The sequence below is a fragment of the Chaetodon trifascialis genome, chromosome 7, assembly GCF_039877785.1.
Source record: "Chaetodon trifascialis isolate fChaTrf1 chromosome 7, fChaTrf1.hap1, whole genome shotgun sequence".
Classification (NCBI taxonomy): domain Eukaryota; kingdom Metazoa; phylum Chordata; class Actinopteri; order Chaetodontiformes; family Chaetodontidae; genus Chaetodon; species Chaetodon trifascialis.
In genome coordinates, this window is record NC_092062.1 from 28,744,228 (window position 1) to 28,763,280 (window position 19,053).

Consider the following 19,053-nt stretch of genomic DNA (forward strand, 5'->3'; position numbering starts at 1 on the left):
TTATAGACGTTTCCTGTCTCCTCTGCTGTTTACTCTTACTGCTGACTCCCCGTTAAAAACTGAATATTGCACTTGAGGGTGATAAGCCAAACATTAACCAATAAACAACCCTCGCTTCACCTTTGTGCAATTTAGAGACTTTCAGTGCTCAGAGTAGATTCACCGAGCAGAAAATCATTTTGTCCATCTAATGCAGTTGCCCAGTATAACCCAAAAAAAGAGGAAGAAAAAAACTGATAATCACGTGTATGAGCAGAGATTTAAACCCTTTTGGATTACCTCTGCATGTCTCAATCTGTTATATAGGTCTGTCTGGCGGGTGCTATCCTCCGGCCCAGCTTGGCCTGTCATATTATCTATTTTAATACAACTATTTGCTCCCATTGGACAGAAAGCCAAAGGGGCAGATTAAAGTGGTGTTTATAAGCCACTCCTCCCATGACTGGCATGCACACACACCAGCAGAACATTATGGTTTCTTCGCATCTGCCGTTTGACGGACGGGAGCGTTTCTTTACAGCAACAGGCACATGTTATGTGTACGTTGTTGACACTGTTATCCAGAGTGACAGGAGAATAGGCTTAAATCATTGGGTCACCTAAATTACAAGCAGCCAACAGCAAGTGTGGCAAAGCAGAATATTCATGTGGCTGCAGTTCATGAGAACTAAGTGCTGGAAATGGAATAACAGAGAGAAAAATATTCAGCTTTTATCCTAAAAGGTGAATTTTCAATAGAACCTGGATCTCTATTCATTCGTAAGACCTTCATCATTTTTGCTTTGACTGCGAATGATAGTCCCTGTTCTGAAAACGTCTCAGCTGCAGCCCTCATTGTCTCAACCACGTCTCACCTGCTTCTGACTCAGCTGGAATTGACCCGTACTGGAGGAAGATGGTCTCTGCAGCCCTTCAGCGAGCACATGAGCGTGGACAAGAGGTCCTTGAAAAGAAGAGAGAGAAGAGAAAAACTGTCCAGCTGAATTATAGCAACCAAAGTGGGCATGGCTCCCCTAAATCATGTTCCCAGTAGAGGCCTTAAGGAGGCTTTAGACAGACAGACGTTCTGTTTGGCCCAAGAAATACTGGAGCCATTTTTGTTTTCCATCCCTGAGTCACGACGTTGGCTAGGTAGGTACATCCTGTCCATTTGGATGAAGCAGGTTAATTACTGTGTTTTGGTGACATTTGGATCATTCTGGGCTTGAAAATGGTAAAAAGCTGCTGTATAGTTTATACAGCACTAGCACTTCCGCATTCACACACAAGCCAGTGGCAGAGAGCTACCATGCAAGGCGCTGGCCTGACCATCAGGAGCAATTTGAGGTTCACTGTCTTGCCCAAGGACACTTCATCATGTGGACAGGAGGACCTGGGGCTCAAACCGCCAACCGTATGATTAGTGGATGACCCATTTTACTGCTCCTTGTTAGCGTTTGAGCCATACCTGCCCTGGAGTTTATCACTTCATTCACTGTGTGTCAGCGGATGTCCTGCTTTCCTCGGGGACGGGTGTAAGACGATAGAGCATTTTGACCTTTGATGGAACTAGAACAAAAAGTCAGGGAATCACCCAAAAGCAACTTGGTTTAATCCTCTTTGGAGTATCATGGTCTGCACCAAATTTCATGACAAGCCATCGGATGGTTTTCAAGTGACTCGAGTACTAATGTTGGTCATTTCCATGCTGACTGTGTCTTTAAAGGTGAGATGTTTGTAACGCCATGTGGGAATTCTGCCTCACCTGTTGAGTGAAGTAATCCGTGACTCATCACAGTAAAACTACCAAAACTAAACTAAAAACAAGTTAGCAAAACACAGAATTCATAATTTTACATCTGTGCAAAATGTAAAATGACTATATTTCCAGTGTTATCCTGCAGTGCACTGGTTTATATTGGTTCTCACCAGCAAATGGTGCCGCAACCACCAATTAAAAGGATTCATTTCATTTAACAAATGTGCTAATTTGCATCAATTATCTCAGAAGTAAATCCAAGTGGGTGAAGATCCTCTTGTGGTGCTTTTGGTCTGATTGGGTTTGGACAAAAGAGGAAAGTCTTAAGAGCATTATTAAGACCCCCCCCCCCACCACCACCACCACCACCACACACACACACACACACACACACACACACACACACACACACACACACACACACACACACACACACACTACAACAACCTCTTATATTTCAGATCTGATTGCCTGAACATCCTTTTTCAACACATTTTATCATGTTTTCACAAAAGATTTGCATTCCAGTTAAGCTTTATCTTTATTTTCCATTTGTGTTTTTGCCCGTTTTAGTTATAATGACCTCACAGCAAGAAGGTCGCAGGTTCAATTCCCGGGTCGGGCCTTTCTGTGTGAAGTTTGCATGTTCTTCTTGTGCATGCATGGGTTCTCTCCGGGCGCTCCGGCTTCCTCCCACAGACCAAAAACATGCTCATTAGGTTGATTGGTGACCCTAAATTGCCCCTAGGTGTGAGTGTGAGTGTGAATGGTGTGTGTATGTGCCCTGCGATCGGCTGGTGACCGGTCCAGGGTGTACCCCGCCTCTCGCCCATTGACAGCCGAGATAGGCTCCGGCCCCCCCGCGACCCCGAAAGGGATAAGCGGCATAGAAAATGGATGGATGGATAGTTATAATAAACTCAGTTTATTAATTTTGAGATTAAATGCTTTTTTTAATCTATGGCGTACAAACCGTTCACATCATTATTTGATTGTGTCACTGAAGTAATCAAACACATAAAAACATTAGAAAACAATGACACATTTTGTTGTTTTTAGCATGACTCCCTGTTATAAAAGATATGTTTTTACTTCATGGGATCATGGGATGACTGTTTAAATGTGACTTCTGCTTTCAGTCATTATGAACAAATGCATGAAAAAAAGCAAACGCATCCAGTTTGACAATGCTGATGTGCCATCAATGCAACGTGACTGAGTGAAGATGATTCCTGCACTGGATGCAGACCAGTTAATTCATCTTCCTCTCTTTCTCCTGAAACTGGAACCTTCAAGGGAACAAAAATCAGCAGAACTCTTGTCTGAGAAAGCTGATCAGTGCTGTCAGCTGCTGAGGGAGACCGGAGACCCCTGTTGATGATTTAGGAAGCAGAATCACAAGCTTGAAGTAATGAAGCAAAGATTGAAAATCCTACTTTTGCTGCCATCTAGTGGTTGAAACCTCCCACCCGAGCTTTGCACTGACTGCATAATACAGAATGACATCACTGCTGAGTGAGGTCATAGGTGCAGTGGCCTTGAAAATTTAAACATATAGAGGTTTTCACACCATTTAGCGTGACTGGTGTTAGCCCAGTAAGCTAAGCACGAAGGAGGAGAGGAAGAAGCTCAGTGACTGATAAACAAGACAAATCCTGTGACTCAAAACATCCAACTAAAGCTCAGTAACTGTAACTCAGCTTCCACTTTCAGCCACAGAGACGTCTTGTTACCACATTTAGCTGGCTGCTAACCACTCATTTAAACCCCTGGTATCCAGATTAAAATCCACCCAGTTAACAACGGATCATAATCTCTATTTAAAACTTTTATCCTTTGCATGGTTCAGGTTAAATGTGCGCGGTGCAAAGAGTGAGTTTAATGAGTGAAACAACTGAATCTGAACCCCTGTAGAGTCTACTCTGACATCCTTGACTGAACTCAACACTAAGACATGATTAAGGCATTTGAAAGATGATGAAAAAGGGGAAATTGCCCCCCTGGCGCGTGGGTTTTTGCAGGTTTGTTCCCACAGAGGCCCACCGTGTGTGAGACGTATCGCGCTTTCTGAATCACAAAAAGAAAAATATCCGCATGCTGAATTTTCCCTGCTAGAAGCTCGCCGCTGAAACCCAAATGATGCTCTGGATGGTGCCTGACAGAGAGCTGTCTCATGAAAATGGAAGCATCTGTTTGGTTGCTTCCACTAACGGGCATTCACCATTTCAGAGTGCCTCAATTTCTCAAATTTGACTCAATTAACTCCACAAATGCAAGCGCAGCAGAGCCAAACTGCTGATTCACTCCCATTCAGGCACTATTGACACATATTGATTACACATTACAGTAAGAGCAGTTGCTGAGGCAATATCATTATTGGCAGTTGGTGTGAGGGCTTGTGTGCAAACATAAAACGGCCTGGCCTGTAGGCTCATAGATCATCTTGGCATTAAATGTGGGATGATGAAATGTAGTCATTCTGCATATATAAGGAGGTTAATTGTTTACGTTGTTGTATTTTTGGCCTTATTTCAAAAAGCATTAAAAGATATGAAATAAATAAAACACCTCTTCAAAAAGCTGGAACCTGGATTAGAACATCATTATGGAGTTACCATCGGACAAAGGGATGAAAACTGAAAACAAGATGTATGAAAAACCAACACGAGAAACGTGATTTTTAAAGGTGCAGTCAGATGCAAAAATCATCTTTCACCATCAGCAACAGGTATGACGCGTGTAACAAAAAGTGATGTGTTTGCAGGCAATTTTTGCAATCCCTCTTCTCATCACTGCGTCCCTGTTGATCGACAACGCTCCCCCCTTTGCCTTTTGTTTCCGAGGTGGAGCCTGATACCCCGACTTCTCCAAACTGAACTGCCGGCGGAGCAGACGGACAAGATAGGACTGGGACCTGCAGTCGGTGGCACAGATCTGGGACGCAGCGGATCGGGGAGGGACCACAAAGGCAGCTGAAAGGAAGGAGAGGGATTTTGTGGAGCGCTTCGTACGGTTTCATCGTTTTACAAAGCGGCTGCACACGGCAGAGCTTCAAGAAAGATGAATTCTTTCATCCTGCTGTCGCTTTTGGCCACGGTTATCGCCGGAAAGTCACCTCGGCTGAAATTTGTTGTGCACGGTAGGCAGAGCTGTATTTTCTGGACGGTGTTTGTTTTTAAGCCATTCAGCCAATTGTTTATGTCGCCAAGCATGTTTTATTAATTATGTGTGTGGAAGGTAGTGGATTAATGAATGGGTGAAAGGATGGAGGGATGGACGGATGAGTCAATGAATGAATGAATGGACTGAGAGTTTAGTCACGAGGTGATGTGGGCTGATTTTTTTTCCAGTTCTCCTCATTAACTCATGTTGTTTTGTCCTTTGAGAAAGCAGCTCAAACAGTAAGCTACCAATAAAGCCACATCGACGCGGCTACCTCTGGATGAAGCGCTTAAAACACCGCCCTCCCCCCACTGACTGAGTAGTAAATTACGCGCTCCACCATTCAGGCCCCGCACACATGTTCCCTGACTAGAACAGGGTGAGCATCTGGAAAAAAACTAATTATTTCGTATTTTCTCAACGTTAACTAGAGATCACGTGCAGAATCAGAGAATATGAGTGTTTTCTGAGCCGGTTCTGTCATTTGTTTCCAGTAAATTTCCAGCTTTCGTTGTGCACACTCGCACAAAGGCACATTTGAATAATTCGGATCTAATTTGGACAACTTGTGGCTTTTCTGTAGGTTTTTTGACAACTTGTGTGTTTGTTTCATCTCAGTTCGCGACAAGTACACTGTGTGCTGCTCTTATAAACGCGCGGCCGCTGGCGGTTTATCAGTCAGGGGCACCCAGGCGCTAATTGGCGACCGTCCGTCTGTATCTTCACCTCGAGGCGCACCGAGCAGAACAAAACCAGGAGCGCGCAAAAACAACCTCCCTCCTGCCTTCTGGAGGAACATGGCGCCAGTTCGCCGTGCACACACCGCGAAGCTGTACCCTTTAAACACCCGCCTGCCAGCGCCAAGCTCCATCACTGTGAAATATGACGCTTTAGAGGTTGACACGGTGATCGTAGCTCCCGCGTCCTTGCGGAGCTGCAATGCGGGACACGGCAGCTGCTTCACACTGCAGCAGAGGAGCCCGGCTCCTGGATTGCTTTAGGGTTGCAGCCGCCATAAATACATAGGTTACATGTGCAGATAGACATGAGAGGGAGAAAGGGAGGTGAATGGAAAATTCCAAGCCGCCTCTTAGTTATCTATTCCACTCACGCATTTTTACACCTCACACTGTCCTCTAATGTATTCAGCGATCAGTAGAGATGGGGGCTGTGTGTCAAGTTATCCGTATCTGTATCCCTCCCCTCCCCGCAGATTAGCACAATACAAAACGCACAAGATGACGGCCCTGGACGTGCGTGTCATATCAATCACATTCGTCGTTATGCAATTGCAGGGTGAGCTATAAATGCCTCTCTTTGGGACACACACACACACACACACACACACACACACACACACACACACACACACACACACACACACACACACACACACACACACACACACAGTGCACAGGTAGAAAACTGAAAATACACCAAAAGCACACTTTCAGCCTGAAGTGCATGGACAGAGCTGGCGCTGTTTCAGCACCACGGACAGCGCCGAGGTCCTCAGACGGTTAGGGTCCTCACTTTTTCCAAAAATGGGGACATCTGGCAGGTTCACGTGCCTTCAAGGACCTGTTTGACAGCCACAACCTGATTTTAGGATGTAGATTAAAATTTTGTTCAGTTCAGGGGTTTAAGGTGGGACATGCTGTGATGGCTGCAGTTACTGGAGGGATTAGGGAACGCATTATATTGCATTCATTGGGCAGACAATTGAGTGCATTAGGCCTCAGCAGGAACAAGATGTCATCAAAGACTGAAAGTGCATCCATCCCAAACACGAAGCTAAGTGCATGTAAGCACAATGAATCCTACCGTCATGAAGGTTATAATGTGCTTTTGTTGAATCTGTGTTAGAGAGTTGAGTCACAGAGGTAGCAGGTCTGTTATGTTAGACGGCAGTAAGTTTAACCAGATGCTTGAACTGGAAGCTGAGTGCAGGCCTCTTTACTGTGTGCAGGAATTAAAACTGTCATCATCAACGTTAAATAGAAGAACTAATATTCACTGATATCAAGACAAAAAATGTGCTGTTAGAGCAGCAGTGCTGTTTCGTCTGTGTGCTTTTTGGTGCAGGGCAGAAAGCATTAAGTTGGTTTATTGGAGCCTTTTCTCTGAAAACTGCTGCCTCTGATGGAAACAAAGTGACAGCGAGACAGAGGCACAACAGCGAAGTTTTGGCCAGAAAACAACAAACCAAATGAAGCTTAGCTGAGAGATGCCGGAGAACAATGTCGAGCTGCAGATGAATCTCTGCTGGATCATCACTGCAAGCGACTCCTTTCACACTACGCAGACATTTGAGCCAATCATGACTGTTTTCATAAGAATAACAACAAGCAAAAGTCATTTATACATACACACATGTGAGAGCACGTATATAAAAGGTTTGTGAATGCTTTATGCTTCTCCTCACTGCATTAGGATTAGGATTAGGTGAGAAAAATTAAAGCCTGCCCTACTTTACTGTACATTATGTGCAGGGTGCACGTAACTTTTTCAGTCAGGCATTCATGTGAGTACCAGGAGATGGTGTGTGGATAGCCTGGTCTTCATAGACACAATCTTCCTCACTGTCCTCTGCTTCAGTTTCCTGCATGATGGATGATGAAGATGCACCTCCCAGTCCCAGACAGAGCAGATATGCTGCAGGTCACTGTTATCACTTGTAGTCAGTTGCATTTGAATGGCTGGTGATGCATGCAGATGCATCCAACACCATGACACCTCCCCAGTTTCTAAAAGGACAATCCATTGTCTTCACACGTCTTCAGCACGGCAGTATTTAGCAAATGAAACAGCAGTAGCTTGACAACTGACAGACTGAATACCTCACAATAAGGAATATCGCAGTTCTTAAGGGTGTGTGCAGTTCACTGAAGATGCACATGGGCATCCCCTTCTGCAACCAGTTAGCATAGTTTTGAGGTCGAAAGCAGCTGTGTTTGTGCACAGGACGGCCAACTTTAGCGTCCAGTTATCAAAGCCTGCATCAAGGAAAAGAATCCATCGGTCATGGCCTGTGCAGTTCAGCAGGAGCTCGATTCAATCAGTCCAAAGAAGTCCGAGGTCACGTCCCTGTTGACGGATGCAGACACAATGTAAACATCCTCCTGCAAACCATCAAAGATCCACCCCAAAATTCAGCGCGCTGCAACTTTGCTCTTAGCTCCCCACTGATTGTTTGTGCAAGTCTTTACATTATTCATGCCCCCCCTTTCACATGAATAATACGCACCTCTGGCATTCACTGCTAGCTGCTTCAATAAAGCAACATCCAAAGCACAGGAAGGCATCGGACGTACGTGTTTAGCCTCCTGAAATGTGAGGACAAAAACATCACACACAGTTTCCCACTGTTCTTCATTCACATTGTTTCACCAAGCAGGCAACTAGAATTGACAGCTGGACTAGCTTGTCAGTTAGCATTAGCTTGTGCCACATTCGAGTGCTCCTTACTCGTTTCATGTTTATCAAATAGTGGCTGATAGAAATTTCGAAATGCACCTGTTTTGTGTGCTAGATGTGGATGCAAACGATATATTTTGCACCACATTTCTGTGCGTTCATTGTTAGCGTTGTTAGCATTGTTAGCAAGCAATGGCACATCTTGAAGCCACTTTTCATTGAACAGTCTTTTCTTCTTCTTGGGTTTGGTTAAACGTTTTTTTTTTTTGATTTTGCGTACACGCTTTCTTTTGAATGTGTCTCTCAAAAGGCAGAGAGAGGCAAAGCAGGACAAACTCAAAGAGAGAATCTGAATCAAAGACACAAAGGGAAGGAAAGAAAAGACAGAAAGAGTGAGTGAAGAGAGACAACAGCTCGTCTCAAGGCTAATTTGACGTCCACAGCTGCATCCTAAATATCAGAACATTTTGCCAAAGTTCAGCCATCGTTCGTGTTGACCTTTTCTCTCAGCTGAAGGCCTGAACACTTCAGTACAAAAACCCTGTTGCACAATGAGCCTGATATATTTTTTTGTCAAGTTCAGAGTGGTGGACCTTGAGGTCGATCCCCCAGAACAACTTTGCATTGAAAGATTCTTTGTAAATGAAATAGCAGCTGTTTTAGGATCTGCTGCAGCTCAACAGAAGAGCTTCAAAAGCTTCTTGATCAAACCCGCTTGCCTCTGCTGCTGTTTTCAATATCCAGAATGCTTTATTCATAAAGTACAGGTGGAAACGATTCTCCAAAATAACTTCTGTGCTTTGCTCTTCTCCAATTAGCGCACTTCTTATTGCATTTTGGAATTCATGATTCACTAATTTGAAAGTGTTTTAATGTTTTAACATCCTTCCTCAAGGATTACAAGCCCTTGAGTTTAATGAAGCCGTATTTTTATTCTTTCTGGAGCACAAGCTGAAAACAAGGCTGTTTTTCTTGGTTAATGAAACGCTGACCTTTTGAGAATTCAAGGTTTTCACCAAGCAGCAACGATTAAATGTCCAAAGAAAGAAGAAACTTTCTCACAGATAGGGAGGGAAGAGAGAAGTTAGGAGCTCAAAGTACGCCCAGAATCTGACATTTCACCTGAAAATGTGTGCCGCTTTGGAAATTGTGCTAAGACAAGAAACAAGACTCTTAGAGTGGCTGAACCCTCTGTTCCTCCTGTGAAATCACCTCTGACAGTCCAAACTTTTTGTCCAATCAGAGCAAGGTTGGGAAGGAGCGTCGCTTAGTGATGCTTTGTAAACAAAGTTTGTGTGTTACAGTCACAACACACCGTGTTTGTGTTTATTGTGTTTGTGTCTTTAGGCCTGACAAACCGCTTTTCAAAGCATTTCAAAGATCCACACGCTTCATGATAAAGCTTTAGCATAAGCTTTTTAGCATGATCCAACATTGGCTGGGCGGTTTGCAGGTTAACACCAGGCACTATTTTCTATCCAGACTTTGTTTGAGTTTGATGTGTGTCGGTCCGACTAACAGAAGATGAAGGTTTTCTCTGTTGAAGGCAGACTGAGCTAACGGAGGCTTCCCCGGGAAGCGGCGAATTTCTGCTTGTAACTTCTAAAAGAAATATTTATGCCAGTCTGTCGGTGTGTTTTGCCGACGACAGGGTGTTTCCTCTCAAGATCGTCAGACAGTGAAATGAATATACATGTTCCCACCGAAGCCATCAGCCACACGCAGCCTTCCCCGTAACCCCCTCACTTGTACAAACTTCATCAATTAGATTCCCGCCAATCAGAGAGGCCACTGTTTCCATAGAAACTTAGTTGGTTGGCTAGCAACCTGTATCAGTGATCACCATCACTTCATCCTGGCCGTGCTGTCAGACTGGATGTCTTTTTTATTTCAGGGATGAGAAGAAAATCAGTACGAACTGAGCGTGGCCATGAAATCTATTTAAACTGAAACAGAGATCAGAATTCAGAATTGGTTCAGAATAAGGTTTTACTTTGTTTTTTGGAAATGAAAAGGCGAATGAAATCTGTAAAGGATAAGCATGTTCTTCCTTTTCTGAATTTCCTGCCCGTGGCCCAGGTTGGTTTGCTACAAAGCTTTTAAACTCTTCAGACTGGAATTTCATGAAACCTCTCTTGACAAAATAAATGGAGAAACGTACTTCTGGAGCAAATGGGAGGAAAAGGCTGGCAGGCCGACTGAAACTGTGATGTTTTATAAAGCTCTTTCATTATGTGCCATTCGTTTGTAGACTGTTTTCGTGGTGAGTTTATGGTAATCTATTTTTAAAGGCAGCGTTGCAGTGTGAGTCTGATTGGGTGGCTGAATCAGAAATGCCAAAATGAACTCTGGAGCTTTCTGGAGGTGTCCTGAGTGTAATTCCACCGAGCATCTGTGATGGTGTTTGCCCACATGATTATTTCAGTGATATTTATGCTCCCACCAAATGCCCTTTTCCTCTAACACCCGAGCCTGGTTTCTGGAAAGGCTCCCTGTTTAATCTAAGAGCACAAAGGGCAGCAGCGTCGGAGGGAGTGTTTTGGTAAATCAAACCGGTTCATAGCCAGCAGTCCTCCAGCCGGCTCCCGTAGTGATGGCAGATTAAATGTAGATCAAAATCCAGACGTTGGGCTCTTTGCCATCAGGACTTCTAGACTTTGATTCGACCTGCCTGAGGAGCTTAGTCCGGCTAAATCTGGATCATCTTTTTTAAATAACTTTGTGAAAGTCAATTTTGCTTTCATGCGTCGACCTTTTGTTATTGTGTTTGACCTCTGCTTCATGAATCTTGTCTTGTGCTTTGGCTGCTGATTTGATTGGTTCCCCATCACCTGGAAATTGCCTTTGAACTGCTTTTGGAAACATCCTGTCCTGTATATGTTCTTATTCCCTCCCAATAAGTTTTCACTCCGCAGTGATAATCAGCCACAGCAGTGTTATGTTTAAAATCTGAAATGGTTGCCATCTTTTTAGAATAACTTTAATTGAGTTCAGTTCATTTAAATTAAACTTTATTACCACGGGACATTTTTCATTGCGCAAACAAAAACTAATTTAACAATTAAAACAACAATAATATAGAGTAACAAGGCTCTTGTCTGCCAGCTCGTCTCTGTAACGTGTTTCGCTCTGATCCACAGAGCCCTCCAGGTTCCACTTCAACAAACCTGAGAACTACATCAGCATGTACCACCAGGAAGGCAGCGACACGCTGTACGTGGGCGGCCAGGCGATGATCTACGTGTTGACGTTCACTAACCGAGGGGTCCGCGACCTACAGGTACGCTGTACTTTTAGCTGATTTTGCTGACGTGTGCGCAGATGCTCTAGAGGGCTGCTTCAGAGGATTTAATCTCTCAGCTACAGACAGTCCATTGTAATGTGGAACCACTCTGCTGCCATGTAGAGAGTAGTTAGAAAAGATCAGCTGCCAGCCACTGCTTGAAATGCTATACACTGCCAAGCTTTAAGGCCAGTGTGCCTCAAAGCCAGTCTGGCAAACAACCAGTGTTTGAAAACAAGACTTGAACACGAAAGCACCCTGTATTCAACCTAAAGGTTGGAGAGGCCGCCGAAGGTTCACCTACACATGGTCTTCAGTTTCCTGATTAAACCTCCTCTCAGGGCTTCACAGTGTGCGCTTGATCGACAGCTCCTTTACTCTCTGGTCACACTTGATGAGGTAACACAGCTTACACCTTTACCTTCTTTCTGGCACGTTGTTTCAGGTGATGTCACTGTTCTCAGCTCAGCCCACCGTCAGCCTGAGCAGAGGTCTGATCAGGCTGATAACTCCAAACGCCTGTGTGGGTGTTCAGGGCCTTTAAGTCAAGCAGGTTTTACTTACGAGGCCAATATTGCAAACTTGTCTCCGAGGGTTTGATTCTGAGACGGGTTCAGGAAGTCCCCCTTTGCTCCTCGCTTACACTCACAGGAGGAGGAAGCACCACACGGCGCCGCCATAGGTCAGTTCTCAGGCGAGCAGCGGTCCGGCGATTATGCTCCTCTGCTCTTTTGGAATCACAGGTGGAGCTGATCTTTGTAATAACCTCATGAATTTATAACGTAAAGCTTTTTACCTGGATAAGTGAGGCGCCTTGTGTTATAATCCGCAGGGAGGGGCTTCTCTACTCCGCCAGAGTGAATAAGTCTTTAACTGATAAAAAGCACAATCGCAAACAGCAGTGACACTCTTTCTAATAATGGACAGACAATAATAATGAATGGAGAGGTGGAAAAAGCATCAGACTGGAGTGTGAAGATGGATTTCACTGCATCAAGCATGAAGAAATGAAGAAATACAGCACACAACTGGCTCAGATAAGTGTTAGTTAGTGAGGAGCTAGTAGCTGTTTGGACTTTGGACAGAGCCGAGCGAGTTGGATCATCTAATTCTCAGCAAGAAAGCGATAAGCGTATTTCCCAAAATGTCAAACTGTTCATTTAAGAGATGCAGTGAAAGTGCCTCATCTGCAAGAAAAAAATGGTTTCCTGATGTTTTAAAACTCTGCACCGGCTAACTCGGTTAAAGTTTTTAACATGGAAACAAAGCAGTAAGTAAAACTGAACTTAAAAACATACATTTCCCCGACACTTCCTGCCAGGCTCTGCAGGATGACAATAAATATAGTTGCCCTCTCGCTGTGAGGCCGACGCAGCGAGCCAAAGAAGGCAGAGAGAGATGAGACGGCTGGCCGGCCGCTGACCCAGTTCAGCAGCCGAGGGCCCAGGAAGTCGGGTCATGCATGCATAAATGAAGATACACCTATCTCTCCCTGCGAGGACAGACAACATAATTGACTGAGCTAATGTCAACACAGGCTTCAGGAGTACACCGTGTGTGGGCTGCAGTGTCAGCACTGACCGGCCCGACAAACCGAAGCGACTGTAAGCCCGGCGTTTGATCCAGATATGACTGTGCCCTATTTTCTGGAATGATTGCCGGCTGAGAGTCGGGTTTTCCTTGCTGGAGACAAAAAGACAGGTGGAAGAACTGGTGACGCGTTTGGCATCGAGGGACTGTTTTGATGTTTGATGGTGTGTTTTTCTGACTCACGCAGTGAAACGACATCTTGTCAGGCTGAGTCATTTCCAGTGCAGGTTACTTTGGTGGAGCAGTGGAGAAATAACAATTTTCAATTCTTAAAAACAGCAGCAGTAAACATAAACTCATGGCGTCAGCCGCACGATGAAGGCGTCTTTCCTGGGATTCGACGGCTGTAGTGAGCACATTTATTATTAAAGGGTCAGTAAACTCCGTTTTCTGCTTTGCAATGCAGAGACAAAGCTTGTTTGACTGAAGGGCACAAAGCTCTTTCTGTATCTACCTGTATGTACTGGCTTGCTGAAAGGAATTCTGGGAAAGTACAGGAGGCAGGTTGAGGTAACATGGCGAGAACAAGAATGTAAATGACACATTTAATGAGCAAACAGGTCGCTGAGTGCAGTGAACATCACGGTGGTTTTAGCTAACGAGGTGGACGTTCGCTGTGTTTCAGCAGCTGCAGCGGAGTCGCTGTTTCCTGCTGAAACTGGTGAAAGAAGTTGGCACAAACTAAACACTCCTTCCTCCTACAGATCCCAGCGGCATCTGATCAGACTGCAATTGATACCTGCAAGGCCAAGGCTGCACCACTCGAGGTAGAAGCTCATCCTGACTGTCAGCACCTCCATCACTTCTCCTCCTCCATCAGTGTGTAATCATCCTTTCTCATCATTACCATCGCTACCAATAGTTTTCATTCTCTTATTTAGTTTAGGTTAATGTTGATGTTTTCTTAAGACTGAGGGGCCAAAAACACACACGCACAATTAAAACAAATGCATGAAAATGCTAATATATACAGATGAGATAAAATTACACAGGAGACGCCTCAAAGCAAGCAAAGCAAACAATGCTCAGATGAGCGAGCCGCTGATAACTGCAGTGAGTAGTTCCACGAGGTTCCACAGAGACCGAGAGAAGAGCAGGAATTTAACGCAACACTGAATTAAGTCGAGAACGTGTGAAAGCTTCGTAATGAATAACCTTAAGAAGGATACAGTGCTGCTCAGCGTGCTGCTCGTTGTAGAAAAATCAAACAATCATAATGACGAAAAAGGCAGAGTCTGACGAGAGAATCGGATGTGGTTGTATTTAAAGCTCGTGCTTTAAATACCAAGAACGTTTTTACCATTTTGCATTCATTAATAATTCCCACATTCATTTTGGCACAGTTTTATAATTACAGGAAATTAACAAGATCATTGAGACTAATTTTCCATTTTTAGTCAAGGTCAAACTCTGCATTCTGCCAAAAAAAAGAAAAAGAATTAATTTTCTTTCTACTTTAAATACTTAAAATCTGAAATAAGGCAATGTTAAAACTGAAGGGCAAATTATACTTTCAGCCTTTTTGCTGTACTCAATCCTTCCAAAAAGGGTGGATGTGAGTTGTCACGTTTGGCTCTGCTTGGCGTGAAATGTTCTCCTTCCACGGTCAGGTTAGCAGTCATAAACACACAACGTCCAGTTACACTTTCAAAATAAAGCTTGCTGGGGAACAGCACAAAAACTTCTTGGTTAAGTTCAGGAAAAGATGACAGTTTGGTTTAAAGTAACGACTTCCTTAAAACAATCAACACGGACTGTTGGTTTCACACAGGAATCGAACCCTGTTCTCCATCACTGAAGGATGTGACCCCCATGTGGACTTTGTTGTGCTTTATATTGTGTTTGTGCTTTGTCATTATCGCCCCCTGCTGGTCGTGCACCTTCAAACACGCCTTGGGGAAGCAAAACGTGACACTGACACACTCTCCTCTAATGAATGGGGAGGTCCATCACACGCTTTGGCGTAACACTGGACCGTCTTTCCTGCAAAAACATAGCTAAAGCTTCCAGAGAGTCTGGACGTGGCAGATGGTGGAAAAACGAGAACATGCTGTGTGACGCAGTAAATCTTCCCCAGTAACGCCACAATGATTCAGGACTGCCTGTCCACCTCAGGATCAGTTTGTCCAAAACCCCCCAAAGCTGAGCCCAAAGAGGAAATACAGCTGAGCATAACAAGAACCTGCATTAAAGCTCAGTCCTCATCCTAAACAACCCAATCACTACCTCTCACCAGGGGGCATTCAGGTCAATCACAGTTGTGGAGCAGTTTGTTAAAAGGGGCACTTTTACTCTCATTTTACACTTAAAGGTCAGTTACTGGTACCAAGGAGTATCAATCAGCTTGTGGAAACAGCCGTATGAGCTCTGGAGGAGCTTTTGTCTGTTACTTCATCGGCCTCACTCGACTCCAAAAACACTGGACTTTTTACATTTGTCTCACAGCTTCACGTAAGTGCAATATTCAAGTGAGCTGCTGGAGTGCGCTTTTAAAACGATAGTGTTTTCTGAAGCACACAAGCACAACGATCCTGGAGGATGAAAAGGCAGTCTCCATGCCTGCACCACCCTAACCTCCATCTCCTCACTGCCTCGCTACAAAGGTCACATTACTTGTCTTTGGACATAAATCACGGGGTGCAGAATCACTGGCTGTGGATGTAATTCCTTGGGATGCAGTGCTGTTGTTCCAGCGAGCATTGTTTCTGAGCAGTGTTGAGTTTCTTGCCAAGCAGTGCAGCAAAACACCAGAACATGATGCATCACCAGGATTTAAGAGCAGGAGAAATGAAGCCACTGAAGAAAACATCAGTTTGAGGTCGAAATGAGCTACCGGCCCCGATCAGACGCGTCCACAGCAACACAACCCCGTCTCTTATTCTGCTAGAAAGCATGTCAGTCTCACACTGACCTCATTTAAACCTAATTCTAATGTTATAACCCCTGTCCCAGATTTTCTGTGTGGGCCACGAAAACCAAAGACCTCAAAGCATTTCCCTAAAGAACACAAGCACACAAAGTAAAACCATACAAACCCACATACACTCACCCACAAATTACCCAGCCCACCCACCAGCCCACCCATCCACCTACACGTCCACCCACACAAGCTCTGGCCCTGTTTTTTGGACTTACTGATGTACTTTCGCTGTCTCCAGTTTCTACTAACCTTGCCTCCATCAGAATCTGTGTTCTGCTTTCTAAAACACACTTTTTTTGAAAGACACACTAAAACAAACTTGACTCAACATGAGCGCCACTACAGCCTGAAACCATAATATACCCCTCAGGGGAGTGTTGTGTATTAATTTTCATCCTCCATCCAGTCATGTCTTGGAGATAGCGGTCTGTTTTCTGTACTTATGAATAAGTGATGCATATGGAGTATTGCAGTGCTGTACTGCAGGGCTAAGCCTCCTGTGTGCTGTCTGCCAAAGATGTTCAGAGTGTGGACGGCCTCCAATTTTTCTTAAATCGCTGTCTCTGAGCAATCCGCTTTTTCCCTCGTAATCTGTTTTGTGTTGTGCTCTTGCTTTGTTCCTCTCTCCCTCTCTTCCCCGTTTGTTTCTCAATCCTGTGGTCTGCCTCTTGTTCTCCGTCTCCCTTTGCGCCGTCTCTTCCCCTCTAATCACTCTTTCACATCCTCTCGACTGTTTTTCCCTCTTTTGCCTCTCGGTCTCTCTGCACCTTTAATCCTTCTCCCCAATCTCTGTTTTTTCTCGCCTCTGCCTCATTTTGTGCCTTTGTTCCTCTCGGCTTCTGTCTCTTTCCCTCACAGCTGGAGTGTGATAATTTCATCACCGTCATTCAGAAAGTAAATGACACAATCATAGTATGTGGGACGAATGCTGGAAGCCCCAGATGCTGGATGCTGGTAAGACTTTCTTCAGACATTCCTTCAAGCACTTGGCTTCAAATCCTTATGCAGCTGCTCCTCCAGTCTAAACAGTCTCAAGATCGATTGTAATTAGCATTCATTCGTTTGCTCACTTATTGCTTCTCAACGAGGGCCAGAAATTATTTATTGTCATGGAGGATGTTCTCACTCAGTAATGAACATGGCCCCCATGGGATAGGTTGAAATTTTTTAAACCTGTGTCGTGACAAACAGATAACTGAGTGTTGGCTCTTTGGAAAGAGATGTATAATGCATGATGACGCCTGCCTGCAATAAACAGGTTTGAAATGCTCCCTCTCCGGCAGGTAAATGACACTGTGCTGACTGAGGTCCAGGGCAGCGGGCAGATCGCGGCGGCCTCTGACATCTCACCCCCCTACCCTTCCCAGAGGTCCATCAGCTTGCCTGCAGGTACTCGATGCAAAAGGAGATCACTGGTCTGCACACAGGAGTTTGTGATTCAATGGGAAGAAAAAGAATAAAATCTCAGAAAGAGACGAAACATTCTTGGAAAAGACGAGGTCTCTGGTTGGTAATGAACCTGATGAGCCCAAATAATCCAGAGCTGGAGGCAGATAGCAGGGGCACGTAGTTAAGATAATTGGCTCCTGGGCGAGCAGAAGTGAAGGATTCCTATTTTACAGCATATTGGATGGATGACACGCACCACATGGGTGCTCCCTAGATTTTACAACTGATAGGATTACGACCACATGAGCAATGTGCAATCCTCTCACAAGCTGCAACAGCTCAGGTACCACAGTGCTAAAAGCTAGCTATCAAAGTAGCCACAACAGCTAGCTAGCTAGCGAGGAGGTTTGCTACCTCAACGATCAAAAACAAAGCACACTGAAGAGCTCACGCCGTTTACCCGTCAAGTATCACAACAACAATGCATAAAAATGACCGTTTAAGATCCTCAAGGATCACCAGACATGCTAACACACGGTATGCAAATTGGTGAAATTTGTCTTCCACTTTTAACCCACCCTGGTCGTCCTTCCTCCACGGCAGACCAGGAGCGGTGGGCTGCCATCCGACCGGCGCCCGGGGACCCAGTTTCCTTCGTCACCACTGGTCGGGTGGTGATCCTCTTGCATGTTTTTAGTGGGGTTTTTTAAGGAGGAAACCCCAGGCGAACACGGGGAGAACATGCGAACTCCACACAGAAAGGCCCCTTTCCTCGAGCAGGCACTGAAGGCATGGTGGAGGACACGCCACCAGCGCCCCAGGATTCGAACTGGGACAGGCTGACAGCGGGCATTTTATTCGAATCAAACCAAAACACTTCCAGCCTCATGTGAGAAAACAGATGTGATGCGTTTTGGTAACCTTGATTTTGGGACTTGATGACGTCTCATCAATGAGCCTTTTTTTGGAACTTTATAAACAAGATATTTTGTGGTTTAGTTGGCTGCCACACAGTTCAACGTTATTTCACCACAGAAGCACACGTAATGGAACGAGACAAGGGATTCCTCTAGTTTGAAGAGTGAGATTTGCACATAAAAGATCACCAAAGTTGAGCCTATGAGGAAAGCCTCTGATTGTTATTCTTCCACTCAAATGAGTATTTTTCCTGAGTGAAGTCTCCTGCATTTTGTCAGAGCGAGTGTCACAATTTCAAAAGTCTCACCTTTTTCCCAAAGGTGTCACTTTTTCAAATATCTAATTATGGAACAAAGCCACCTTCAACTCTTTATAGTAACTTTGCTCATTTGAGTCGGGAGCAGCAGAGCGACACCTGTGAGTCCCGGGCTCCCAGGAGCAATCTGCCTCTTATTATGCCTCTCTATTCATAACATGCAAATGAGTACAGTAGATGCTTTTACCTAAAGTACCTTACATTATTTCAAAGAGCCTCTACAAGATAGACGTTGTAGTGGATTCTAATTGATCATGTAGCACTTGGCTGAAACATATGCACTCAAGATCGAACATGTTACCTGCTATTACTGAAAATAA

General features: G+C 44.6%; 1 protein-coding gene across 1 annotated transcript in view; it reads left to right on the forward strand.

Moving 5' to 3' along the window:
• Positions 1–4,601: 4,601 nt before the first annotated feature.
• The window catches only part of LOC139333285 (semaphorin-7A), a 37,409-nt gene continuing 22,957 nt past the window's right edge, over positions 4,602–19,053 (forward strand). The window contains exons 1-5 of the mRNA XM_070965552.1: positions 4,602–4,877; positions 11,458–11,597; positions 13,895–13,957; positions 16,969–17,064; positions 17,394–17,499. Of these exons, the coding sequence (XP_070821653.1) occupies positions 4,799–4,877; positions 11,458–11,597; positions 13,895–13,957; positions 16,969–17,064; positions 17,394–17,499 (484 nt within the window). The 5' untranslated portion in view covers positions 4,602–4,798. The remainder of the gene's footprint in view (positions 4,878–11,457; positions 11,598–13,894; positions 13,958–16,968; positions 17,065–17,393; positions 17,500–19,053) is intronic.